Consider the following 13,403-nt stretch of genomic DNA (forward strand, 5'->3'; position numbering starts at 1 on the left):
GGGGTCCCGAGAACGCTGCGCATCCCCGCCCGACCACCGCCAGCCGGGGCATCGCCGGCTGGGCAGCCCGAGTACCGCAAACGCCCGGCGACTTCGGGCGGGCACCAAAGGCTCTCCCGGTCTCTCGGGGGACGGTGGAAGCGCTCTCTGCGCCCAGGCGCTGCAGAGCATCTCTCCCGGGCCGCTTCTCCCCCTCCCCGCTCCGGGTGGCAGCACGGTTGTGTCCCCTCGGTGTCGAGTCTCCCCCCGGCCGCCCCCGCCGGGCCGGTGCCCGCTGCGCCTGGGCAAACACCGGCCCGGGCAAACATCCTGAGCGGGCAGGTGCTGCCGTGACAGAGGATGCTCAGCGGTGATGCATGGGCGGCGAGCAGCTGCCCGGTAATCCCCGCCGGGCAGCGCGGGGGCGAGCCCCCCTTGCCGGGTGCGCGGAAAGGCGCTGCACCTGCCCCTGGAGTTGTGCGATGGAGATGGTGGCGATGCTGATGGCTTCCTCTCGGAGCGCGGAGTTACTCCCCGGCCCGAGGGGGGGCGGTGCCCGGTGGGGCAGAGCGCGGGAGCCGCTCGCAGGTGCCACTTGTCCCTTGCCCCGGTGAGGAGCGGCGGGTGCCGCCGCCAGCGCTCCCTTCTCTACCGGGGAACTGAGGGGGCCCCGGTGCGCTCCCTTCGGGCAGCGATCAGCGCCGCCGCCCGCCGTGCCCCTGCCCCGCTGCACGTCCCGCCCGTGCCCGCCGGTGCGGACCCCCCGCCACCCACACGCGGCTGCCGTCGGGACAGCGCCGGGACAGCTCCGGGTACACCCGGGCTGCGCTCCGGAGGCGCGGCGGCGACGGGGGGGGCGGGAATTCCCGGGGAGGGAGCGGCCCCGCTCTGCAATGCGGTCCCACTGCTGCAGAGGTCGCCACGCGTGAGCGGTGCAGCGGCGGCAGCGGCCCCCCCGCCCCGGCCGCGCCTCGCCCCGCGCCGCGTTTTTTGTGAATGGGACGCTCAAGGAGCGGGCCATGACGTCACCGCCGGGCCCAATGGGCGCCCAATGGCGGAGCGGGCCCCGTCGGGCGGCCGGCGCGGTGATTGGCTGGCGGGCGCGCGCGGGCGCCCACGCAGACGGCGGCGGCGGCAGGTATAAAAGGGGGCGGCGGGCAGTGCGTGACACCGCGGATCGGCGGCGACACCGGCACCGCGCCCGCTGCTGCGCTCCGCTCCGCACCCCCGGTAAGCTCCCTGCGCGGGGCGGGCCGCGGCAGCCACGGGGCTCTGCCGGGGAGCGGGGATTTGGTTCCTCCGTTCACGTGCTCATGTACGCGGGGCACAGAGAGCCAAGGCGGGGGGGACGGTCCTTCCCCGCTCGGTCACTTCCTCGCCGATGCGACGTGCCGTGTCCGGCCAGGACAAAGTGCTGCGGCAAAGGTCACGGCCGGAGAGCCGCGGGGAAGAGGGACATCCTTTGGAAGCGGGCTCATAGTTCCCGTCGAGTACGGGGAGCTGGCAAAAATGAGGATGATGTGGTGGTGCTTGTGATGTGCTCCTTGGAGTCCAAGACACTGATGCTGTGAGAGAGGTGTATCGCAAATCTTCAATTATAGATATTTTTATAGCTTTTGTGCTTTGATTTTTAACTTCTCCTCTTTGATTTTTAACTTCTCCTCTTTGATTTTTAAATTACCCTCTTTGATTTTTAACTTATCCTCTTCTCTGGTTTCAGGGTATAAATATTTATTAAGATTAAACTACTTAATTCTTAGTGTAATCTGAACTGGGATGTTAGTGGCAAGAAACAAGCAGCTTCAGGTAAAGCGCTAGCAGGGACACTTGGTTCTCAAAAATGTTAAACGCTTATTGTTTTTCCTTGTGATTTGTATCTGTCCGTCTCGGACACACAGCCTGTGATATTGTGTGCAGTAGTTGGAAGGATGTATTTTCTGCCAGTTTGAGGAAGACTGCCTTGAAGTTGAATGCAAACAGCTGCGGGTCTGAAAAGCCACATTTTTCTGTCCTGTAAGAGTGCCAAGCTATAATAAAATTTTGAGACAACTAAAGCTCAATAGCAACTATCAAAATAAATGGAAAGGTGAATTTAAAATAGAAAGCTGTTCATATTTGTGCTACTTGTGGCTAGGAAGCAATGACCTCCTTAGTGGAACTTGCAGGATTGAGAGGGTTGGAAAACAGCCATTGCTTGATGTACCTCTTTGTTGTAGAGAGGAAATCATGGTTATGCTGAAGATTTCATCTTTCCTTGCTGTTTATGCCTTGGTTGTGTGCCAGATGGACAGCTTCCAGGCAGCCCCAGTCAGGTAAGAAGCTGGTCCTGTTGCTGAGTGCTCTGTCTGAATGGTATGAAAATGCTTAATATTCTTGAGAGGTCTAGGAGGGAAACAGACCGCGGTGAAGGAGAAAGGTGGCTGCTTTTTGTGCTGTGGCGTTTTGATTCCATCCTTAAACAGCCAAATGCTGCGCGTGAGGGGAGCGCATTGGGGTTTGCACATTCACACCCTTGAAAGGCTCTGTCAATGACACACAGCCTGTCAGACCCCTCTCTCTGCAGCACTCCGGGGTTTATTCACCCTGTTTCCCTTGCCTCTGCCTAGACCTGGCTTGGAGTCCATAACGGACCGAGTGACTCTCAGTGATTACGAAGCTCGGAGGTTACTAAATGCACTGGTGAAAGAGTTCATACAGATGACAGCAGAAGAGCTGGAGCAAGCCTCCGAGGGGAACAGGTAAGGACTGCAGTTCTGGGCAGCAGAAAAGCAGTGTGGGAGTGTTATATGTTTGATATTTAGCAAAAGCCATTTGAGCAGACCCTCTGCAGGTCAAGATCTTTGTTTTCTTGGGATTATGGCTAACTGGTAAAGGATGAGTCTGCAGAGACATCCTAGTGTTGGTGCCAAGAGAATGGCTTCCACCTAGTTAACCTGCCTCTGTCTGTCTCTTACTTCTGAAAGTGGAGGGCGATTTGAGCTTGAATGAGTAGGTTGTGTTAAAATATGGCAGCAAAAGGTATGTCTTCCCAGTGGGAGTGTCAGGGGGTTACTCAGTCACTCTTGGATTCTCTGTCGTTCAAGTGCATGCTGTTGTAAGGCATGGAAAGTCCCTGGCAGGAGGGATGTGTTCCTCCTGATGCACGCAGCACCACTCTCCCTGGGACCAAAGGCATGCAGGAGCATTTGCATTATCCTAACAGGATTTGCATTGCAATGCATGGGGATGGATGAGACACTGAACAGCATGTGGGATATGGGGGAAGTTCAGCTTCCTGACCTCTGACTATATGAGCATCCAAAAAGCTAATGGACTTGCTTGTCAACAAAATTGGATTCATTAACGGATAGTGTTTTCCTTCTGACTGCTTTTGTATGGACTTGCCTTGCATGGCATGTGATGCAGAGGGTTTGGATTTATTTTGAATGAATTTTTAAGTTTCTTAACGGTAGATCTTCTATGTAGGGAAGAAATGCATGAATGTGCATGTTTGAGGTTACTCTTCCTTTGGGCATGTTTTTATTTCTTTCCCCCCTGCAGCCTGGATAAACCCATTTCCAAACGCTGTGCCAGTCTGAGTACTTGTGTGCTGGGCAAACTGTCTCAAGAATTGCACAAATTGCAAACTTACCCTCGCACTGACGTCGGGGCTGGAACTCCTGGCAAGAAACGGAATGTGCTGAGTGACCTGGAACATGAACGCTATGCAAACTATGGGGAACCCCTAGGAAACAACTAGACATGCTTGTTTCTCCCCCTCTCCCCTTTTTAACCTGATGCATGTGGATCTAACTTTGATTGCTAACTTTGCTGTGTTCTTTTGATTCTGTTTTCGACAGAGAATGTTTGAGATGGACCTAATGTTAGGAAGACCAAGAACATAACATGCGTACCAAACTAGGGGAAAAAAAAATAAATAAAAATGATCAGCACTGCCTTGACATTCCAAATGATTTTCTTAGACACTGATTAAAAAAAAAAATCTAAAAAAGGTTCTTCATTTCTGGCTGCTATACTTACAAGTAGATTCTTCCTCTTGTGCTTGCCATGCACTTGTTCAATAAACCTATTTTTCTATAAGGATCAGATCTGCTCAGTTTAAGTTTGTTTTAGAATGTGAGACTTCTAGATGAGGCTTGGAAAATTTTGCAACTTATCTTAATGTTCAAGAGAGGCAATGCTAGTAACTTCTAGAAAAGTTGAAAGAGAGCTTAGAAGTCAAAGTTCTACATATAAATTGATATGTACTGCTGTAATCAGGCATGCATGCCATGCTGTTGATAGGAACCCTGAGAATCAAAGAAATCAGGAAGGCTCATACATATTCTTTCTAATGAACTAGAAATGTAATCCTGTTTAAAACTGGGTACTGAACTTGTGCAGGTAAGAATTTTGTGATCTTCTTTTCTTATTTTACAGTAGGTCTTTGCACTGTATTTAAAACTTATGCACCTTTAAAATATTTGTGTTGATTTGCAATTCACATACATTAGGTTGTCTTGCATTAATAGCCAAACCCAGATGTCTTTACAGTTCTGTTGTAGCACTGTACCGATCTTGTAATTTGAGGCCTCTTTCAAACACTTGGCATTGATTATAAAAACAACTCTTCATTGTTAACATTAATAGACTGCTTTGTGATGCTTAGCTGAGAAAAACCCCTCCTACTGCAAGAAAAACTCATTGCTTTGATTGAAAATTCTTCAAGCAAGGATTGTGTGAATGCATATTATTTGAAGTTTCCCATCCAGCACAACTGTCAGCTGTAGTCTGAATTGTGAGCAGAGAACTAATATTTTCAAAGTCTGAACTGCTCCATGGTTAAGTTCTGCAGTAGACAAAGATCTAATTGGAGGAAAGAGAGGTTCTCCCATTTCCACTGAGTACCTGGAAGCAGTGTCTTTATGTGTGGTTGAGCTCTGAAGGCAGCTGGTCAGAGTGACTGACAAAGCTCCTGTAGTGATTAGTGATTCTGCAATGCCATGTGTTTTCTGGCTGTTGGGGAGCACAGGTGTTGGAGTGAGAAGTGAAAAATCTGTGTCTGCTACAGCCTTTCAGGAACACCACAAGCAAAATACAAATGTGAGCTTCTGGAGGAAACAGGGATTGTTTAAATTCTCCTGATCTGAACCTCCTCAGCTCCTTTCCATGGCCATAATGCCTGGCTGGAGGCAGGCAGTAGCCCAGGTGTGCCTGAAAATCTGGCCTGGATTTAGTCTTCAGTCCAGCTGCTTTTATAAAGTGAGCCTGACAATGAGAAAACCATAAAGAGGCTTCTTCTAGCAGGTGTAAGCTGTACACAGAAGGTGCAAAAACCCCTTCTGCACAGCCAGCCTACTTTTAGTGCTGCAGAAGTGCCTTTGCTAGTCACAGCGATGTTTCACTGCGTGCAGGGTTCATGCTGTGGGAACTAACTCTTCCTTTTCCTCCTGAAAAGCAGTGTAACAGCACAGAAGAGGGCCTGCAACACAGCCACCTGTGTGACCCACCGCCTGGCAGACTTCCTGAGCAGGTCAGGGGCCGTGGGCAAGAACAACTTCGTCCCAACCAACGTGGGCTCCAAGGCCTTCGGCAGGCGAAGAAGAAGCGTGCAGATGTAAGAAGCTGAATGGTGATGTGAGCACGGTAAATACGAGGCACCAAACAGAACCTGGGGCATCACCAAGGTTTTAGTTTTGAGGGGGGAATAGCAGACCTGCAGCAGTAACCTCTGAGAAGACAGGGCAAGTAAGTGTAAAAAGGAAAAAAGATGTTACAAATAGAACAAGGATGTATGTAGACTGAAGAAGAGCTTTTGGAGAAGTTCTGCTTGGGTAGCTACCTTCACAGTGCATTAACTAAACACAACAATTTGGTTGGAATTATTTGTTTCACCTCTAACATTTTATTATCAACATATCAGTAACTCTGGTTTTCTTTTTTACAGATTGCAATGAAACTGAAAACTCGACTTTAATTTCTAATGGAAGCAACTCTTCTTCATAAACCAAGACCACCAAAAAGATTAATTTTTCATCCTTCTATTGAAAATGTTTTATTTAATACAAATGAAAACACTTCTGTTATGTATAGTAAAAGAGAATCTAGTTATTAAAGTTAAATTATTGTATATTCTTTTTATATGCAACTCTATTTCAAATAAAATGTGACGGCATCTATTATTTATTTATCTTCCAGCTTATGTGATCCATGCTACTTATCCTGGCCCTACTGCCAAATCTCGGGGATTATACTAAACTGCTGCCTGGCAAGGCATATGTGTATTATACAGTGTGCTGTGCCTTGATGTAAAACACTTAACTATCCTGATTGTACAGTATGTTTAAAAAAAAAAAAAAAAGAAATCACTTCAATATTGTATTATTTGTGAATTTACGCAAAATTAAAAAAAGTATTTTAGATACACTTGGATTGAGAAACTGATTTTTCATTTGGACACGCTTATGGAGACATGTGGCTCTAAGCCAACATCATTGCAGATCAGCTAGTCCATTGATCTGCTCCAGCCTTATTAACTATAAATACTATGGTTTGAGTCAAAAGTTCAGAACAGAAAGAATAGCTGCTTTTTTTATATATATATATATATATCAAAAAAACCCCAAATGAACCAAAAGACATCACTTAGTGAGACCTCTGCTAGAAAAATAAAGCCACAGGTACATCCAGTAAAAACATGGAGACAAATTTCATCATATGCAGTTTAAATATTTTTATACAGGCTCTAGTTCAGATGAAGTGGCCTGACATATGTGGTAGATTTTTGTGTAAGGTTAAAAAGTGAATTAGGAAGAGAAAGAAGCTACAGAAATGTACGTTTCTTTGAAGCAGTCCTGAGACAGAGTCTATTTAGGGATCAGGGATAAATAATTAGAGTGAGTGGAGAAGAGGGTAGCTGGATCCATTCCACAGACTTCTAAGTGGTGCTGCCAACTTCCTTCTCAAAGCTGCTGCTGTTTCAGTTTAGTAGCTGAGTCAGATATTTGTTTAGATTTGTTTCATGCTTTACAGCCTGACCCTAAAATCTGCTTCATCAGTTCAGATGCATCCCAGAATGGGTGAGGGAAGAGGCCACAGGGGCTCATGTGGTCCCTGCTCCATCCTACAGCACACGGCACGGGGTTGCATCCGGAGGGTTCTGGGTTATCTCTGTGCAAAGCAGAGGTGAAGGTTCTCACGCTGTCTCTGTGTCTCTGCTGCAGGTGTAGTGCAGAAGAGGAGCTTGGCCAGCCTGGTGTGGACACTGAGGCCGCCCAGTGATGACACTTCCAGTCCATTCTCACTCCTGGCTGTGGGTTCACTCCTTGGGGAGCACCACTGTGCTGTCTTTGTGCAAGGATCTGCTTGGGTTAGGCCAAACTGCCAGTTTTGGAGCCTGAAAGCTCCAAATATTTCAGGTATTTTCCCCCGTTTTTCTTTACACAAAGTGGGACTCATGTGCTGGGATTGCCTGGCTACCTCAGCAACACCTTTCCCTGTCACTGCAGATCCTTTGGGCACAGGTTTCTTTTGTTTCCTAATACAGCACTCAGCAGCTTAATCTTCTCCAAGATAGAATGCTAAGTACAATTACTGGGGTGAATATATGTAATTTAGTGATTCATATTCAATAAGAAGACAAGCAGTGTCCATAGGCCCCTTCTGGCTTTAAAATCTAAATGGTCAGTTTATTTTTTCCCATTTACAGTCATTCTCTGCTGACAGACACCTGAGGCTCTGCCTAATCAAATGCCATCTAATCTAAAAATTATTAGTCCTTTTCAGTTTAACAAAGTTATGCACCTTTCTGTCAAAGGGATTTCCTCAGACCAACACTGCACACCACAACACAAACCTAACACATAAAACATTCTAGTAAGCCATGGTGATGGCTTTTACATTTTCCTGAGTGTAGGAAATTTGGGTGAAACTTTTGATACATGGTTTTTGTGTTGATTGTTTTATTTTTCCCCTTAGGAAGTACCAGCTACTTTCCCACCTCAAGATCTGTTCCTGTTTTATCTTCTGTCTCATTTCTCCTTAGGATGTCTGTCTGCACATCAATGCAATACACTTAGCAGTACATATCCCCGTAAAGGACAGAGGGTTGAGAACTGTGGAAGCAAGGAGAAATTAAAAAAGACCTTTTCCATGGTGTGAAGGGATAGAAGCCCTTCGTCACAAAACTGAGATGCTCAGAGCTTCAGAAGAAGCAGATTGTTATTGAAACTAGAGAAAAGCAGAGATAAGCAGTAATATTTTAAATAAAAAATCTGTAGTTTTAAGGCAGTAAACATGGTAGAAGGAATTGCAAAGCTGCTAGAAGGTGGTCAATTGCTTTAAATGACTGTGAACAAGTGGAAGAAATTGCTTCCATTTTTAAAAGGTACTGTTCTGGGTAATATTACCCAAACTTGTCAGCTCTGAAGTAAACCCCAAATTTCTGCTCTAGGAGAACATCTATTTTGGAATTAACATTTAAAAAAGAAAAGTGTGGTTTCTAATGTACTTTTCTTTCCATTTTAATATATTGCAGTTCTAAGAATACTTGAAGCTGGTGGAGTGTATAACATTGGTGCAGTGTATGTGAGTGGCATCAAAGCCAAGTTACTTAGCATTCAGTATTCATGCACGAATGTCTGTCTATATTCTTGTTTATGAGGCAATACCAACCTGAGTATAGTTTGGTTCTAATATTTTTAGATGTCTGTCTCTGTGTGTTTTCTTTAACCACAAAGTTTGGCTTTTTTTTTTAATCTGAGTGCAAATGAAGTCTTGGGAGACTTTGCCTTTTGCAAGCAGGGGCAAAAATGGAAGAAATTTCTGAGAAAGAAAGGGGACAGGTGGTGATCTGCTCCTAGACCTGACTCAGTTCTTGTTTCAGGATCATTCACCAGGACATTGCTGCACACACTGATAGAGCATCATTTTGAAATAACCCAAGTGGACTTCCACTGTGGCAATTTTTTTTTTCTCCTTCTGTTAGTGAAATTTAATTCATCTTCCTGAAAGCTTCCATTATCTGCAGTGTGAGAAAGGAGCAGAGCTAATGTTATTGCTTCTGACACTGAACACTGCCAAAAGCAACTTATATCAGGCAGTAGTAAATTTTGGTATTGGTTATCTAATCCAGCATTGTCATGTCTAATTAGCAGATTGAACATCTCTAAGAGGTGAAGAGTTTAAAACATGCTGGAGAGTTCGGATCTGTGCGTTTTTCTAGACTGAACTGTCTCAGAACAGGTGAATACTTATCAGAGATAAACTGGGTGCTTCAAGCCCGGCTTCACCCAGGTTGAGCACTGGCAGCTTGGTTCCAAACTGGTCACAACCGCTGCCTCTGGCAGCTCAAAGGGCTCTGCACTGTGCACACCTTTGCTGTCTCTTTACTGTTCTAAAAGGCACCACATCCTTTCCCTATTCTCCACTTTGGATGCTCCTTATGCCTTCTAAAATTCTTCTTTTCTGCAGAAAATGTCCAAGGAGTATAGTACCCCTCTTATTTCCACCCACCAGTCCCCCCAGAAAGGAAATATTTCCAAATTACACCTAACACTGTCATACTTTCTCTGTGAACTTTCCAATCTCTGTGAGATTTCTGATTCAACAGAGCAATCAGAATCATTGCAACATTTATCTTTTCTTTCTATTCTTGGCTTCACCACAGCTCTTATTTTCACCAATTACTCTTTTGGCTGCAACTGAGCTGTGATCCCAGCTAAATTATTAGTGTCACCTCCACGAAAGCAGATCATTGCCTTCCAGTCTGAGTGTGAAGCTCGAGGGCTTTAAACATGGAACAGCTTGTGTGGTTGCGACCCGAGGCAGCGTGGTCTGAGAGCTGCCTGCCAGACACCCCAGGAGTCCCCCTGAGAGGTCCCATGTCCCACTGAAGCTCAGGAGGTGGACAGGACAGGACGGATTGCTCAGGACAGGACAGCCAGGTTGGTGTTTTCAGTCACTAGCTCCTGTCCTCCCCCAGCAGCTGTGACCCAGACTGCTGGGCATGCTGGAGGGTGCCTCCTCCTCCTCCTCCTCCTCTGCCAGGGCTGATGGGGACAGCAGGATCTTGGCAGGACCTCTGGAGACGTGGAAAGAGGAGCTCAGGCTGGAGCAGGTTTGTTGGCAGGACTTGTGGCCCCAAGAGGGACCCAGCCTGCTCCTGAAGGACTGCACTCTGTGGAAAGGGATCAATACTGGGGCAGTGCGTGAAGTGCAGCCATGGGAAAGACTCACACTGGAAAAGTTCATGGAGGACTTTCTCCATCAGTGGGGGCCCCGCTCTGGAGCAGGGGAGGAGTGTGAGGAGTCCTCCCCAGATGGAAAAAGGAGCTGCAGAACTGACCACAGCCCTCATTCCCCATCACCTGCACTGCTGGGGGAAAGAGTAGAGAAATTGGGAGTAAAGTTATGCCTAGGAAGAAGAGAGGTGAGGGGGAGGCATTTGTAAGACTTGGTTTTACTTATTATTATTTAACTGTGATCTGATTGTAATAAATGAAACTGATTTCCACAAGCTTTTCCCATGAGAGTGAATGCTGAGTGAACTCTCCCTGTTCTTTTCTTGTCCCATGAACCTTTTATTACATTTTCCCTCCCATGTCCAGCTGAGTGTGGAGAGGGACAGAGTGAATTCAGTGGAAACCTTGAGTCTAGCCAGGGTCAAGCCACCATACTAAAGGAGCATAATCCCGTGGCTATTTGGAGCTTTTATAGTTTTTTTGTAGCTTTGCAAACAGTTTGAATGTTCAAATACATTGTGTCAGGCACATTAATTTGCACATTATTCTGCTGACATTCTTGAAAGACTATTACATGTCTTCACTGTCTTTTGTTGTGGAGGGAGCCAATTATTCTAGCTAGCATATATTCCTAAAATAGTTGAATAAATAGTTTATAATTCCATTTTTAGCTCATGAAATGGCCATGATTTTATATGGAACCATATCTAATTTGTTAGTTGTAGTGGGTAAGAATGGCCTGGAAATTAATTCCAAGAAAGTGCATCAGGGGAAGGATGACAATCCTTGTAGTTCAGTGACTTCCATGTGGGCAGGCAAATTTTATCTATGGAATAGTTTTAGTAGTTATGGGGAACTTTTTAGCATGTCAATCCTGCTAGGCTGGAGAAGACAATGTTGCCAGGATCTTTCTTGAGTGCGTACATTTTCCAAGGAAGCTTTCACTCTTAGTTAATGCAGTCCTTCTTTATCATTCTATAGTTAAAGACACTATCTAAGAGTTAAATTAGTTATGAAAATTAATATTGATTTGTGTTCTTAATGTAATAGCAGCAGAAAATTACATAGAAAAAGGAAATAGTTCTGGCCTTTAAATACTGGAAACACAGAGTTTAAATTAAAACTGCCATAGTTTTTGTTTAAAAGGCTTACAAATAAGCAGATTAGAGACCAAGCCATTTGAAGCACTTCATGTACACTGAAAGTGAAGTCAAAGATTTTATTTTTCATAAACTTTGTGCTTTGGCTAGCTCTAGTTTAAGCTAAGTAAGTCTTGGTAAGGTTGCACACTTCAGTGGACAAAAGGTTTGTTTGCATTATGTGAAGGTGCTGTTTGCTTCTTCTTCATGGCTTAGGTTCTCAGAGGAAACAGAATATCTTTATTGCACCTTTTCCTAACAGACAGTGGCAGAGCTATGTGTTACCTCACTCCTCATGTGTCAAAGCCCCAGCCTTGTAATTCTGTGTTTTAAAGCCACATACATTTAGTATTTAACTTAATGAAGTGCCTTTGTGACTGAAGTTTGGGATAGGATTTGTGTCCCTGTTCTGTTATTCCGGTGACTTTCTCCTCAACCAAAGTTCCACTGCTCGTTTGTTATAGCATGTTAGATTTGCAGAAGCTGCTCTTCACAGGCTGCCCCTGGTGCCAGTGCAATGATGTGGCAGGTAGGACTGGAGGTCAAGCCTCTACTCTTACAAAGACCTGTAATCTGGCAGGTGAAAAACACTTCTAGTTCAGGTGCTTTTGATGATATGTCAAATTAAATTAGCTTGGTTGTCTCTGCCAGCCAGCCAGCTTTGAGCTGATCATGCTCCACCAGCCTGCTGAACTCCAAGAGAACTGCTTTCTCCATTAGGTTGCTGTGGGTTCTCTAGCTATGGACACCAGGATCATCTGTCTTTATGGCTGATTCCTCTCCCCAGCCAGGGATTGCTCTCGTATCAGAAGTTCAACCTGAAACGTGCTGGGTATCACAAAGCACAGCCTTCAGCCTGCTATTTGTGCATCAAATGCACAAATCAGGTGCTTTTTGCTGTACACCATATAATGACCTGATTTAGCATCCCTTATGTCTCACAACTCACTTTTTTCTCAACGTTGCTATTTCCAATTTGGTTGGCATTTCTCTGGTGAGCTGAATCTCCTTTACAGCATTCACAGAGGACTCTAAATTGATATTGATATATATCAATACCTATAAAGGTATTATATATATATCAGTACCCATAAAGCCCGTTTGTATCACCACAGAAGTATAGAGTGCCTGTAAGGCAAATAAAAATTCAGACAAGTATTTCCATGTCTTCATTTCAGGCTCAGGTTAAAGTATCTGTGAGGAAGAGAGGGAAAGGTGTCACTTTCTGTTTTAGCAAGTTTTTAGTGACTGCATAGAAATGAAAACTATAAACCTGTTCAAGTTAAGGGAGTGATTGGTAAATACATCTTCTAGAAGCTAGAGGGCACAGGAGCCACAGAAAGCCTCCGGTAGAACTCAGTTACCAGGAAGTGTGAGTGAGTCAGAGTAACTTTTGCTTCTTTTCACATAAAAAAGCATTTGCTACTCGAGTTCAAACAGGTTTTTTTTCTCTTTCTGAAGAGAAGTGACTGAAAATCAGAATGGCCTTTCTGGAATTTTATCAGTTTTGCAGATGGTCTAAAGGAAAATCAATTACTCATATTGCTATTGATATAAATGAAGTTGCCAATATATACTTCCCATTTTTAATTCAGATTAGTTCAGTAATAATACAGTTTTCTGCAGGAGCTCCTATCATTAACCGTTTATAGAGAACTACTGACAACTTTTTTAATAGAAAAGGTCAAAGGTAATTTCATGGCCAGAGGAGTGTTGCTATCAAGACTAATAATCACAGATTTCAGATTTTCACTTGTCTAGCTGGTCTGGTGGAAGCATTTGATAACTTTTCCTCATCCTTACAGAGTATTTCTGTGATAGTCCTGCTGTATTTCATGTTACTTGGTGTCTTACCAGTGTAATACCTGTGAGAGAAGGGCATTGGGAAACTTTGTGGTACAGACCAATCCTTATCTGCATTTTGAAATGAAGTTCAGAGGCCTTACCCGAAGTGTGGAAGTGGAACAGAATATCCTGACCTGCTCTTTGGAAGACCTCCCCAAATTCCAGTGTGTTTTGTTTTCAGCTCCAAGTAAGCCAATGAGAGAACTTTGCCAGTCTGCAA

At 45.1% G+C, this 13,403-nt stretch overlaps 1 protein-coding gene across 4 annotated transcripts; it reads left to right on the plus strand.

Moving 5' to 3' along the window:
- Positions 1-1,087: 1,087 nt before the first annotated feature.
- Positions 1,088-6,382, plus strand: CALCB (calcitonin related polypeptide beta). 4 transcript variants are annotated; one of them, XM_058832812.1, is made up of 5 exons: positions 1,088-1,209; positions 2,196-2,291; positions 2,586-2,717; positions 5,417-5,604; positions 5,906-6,382. In XM_058832812.1, the coding sequence occupies exons 2-4, from the start codon at positions 2,206-2,208 to the stop codon at positions 5,577-5,579; spliced, it is 381 nt and encodes a 126-aa protein (XP_058688795.1). In that variant the 5' UTR covers positions 1,088-1,209; positions 2,196-2,205; the 3' UTR covers positions 5,580-5,604; positions 5,906-6,382. The 4 variants fall into 4 exon arrangements, 3 of the variants coding, with proteins under 3 accessions (XP_058688795.1, XP_058688804.1, XP_058688784.1); XM_058832821.1 differs by having other exon boundaries at positions 5,417-5,595; XM_058832801.1 differs by having other exon boundaries at positions 5,417-5,575.
- Positions 6,383-13,403: the final 7,021 nt, after the last annotated feature.

This window comes from Poecile atricapillus, chromosome 1, assembly GCF_030490865.1.
Source record: "Poecile atricapillus isolate bPoeAtr1 chromosome 1, bPoeAtr1.hap1, whole genome shotgun sequence".
NCBI classification, from domain to species: domain Eukaryota; kingdom Metazoa; phylum Chordata; class Aves; order Passeriformes; family Paridae; genus Poecile; species Poecile atricapillus.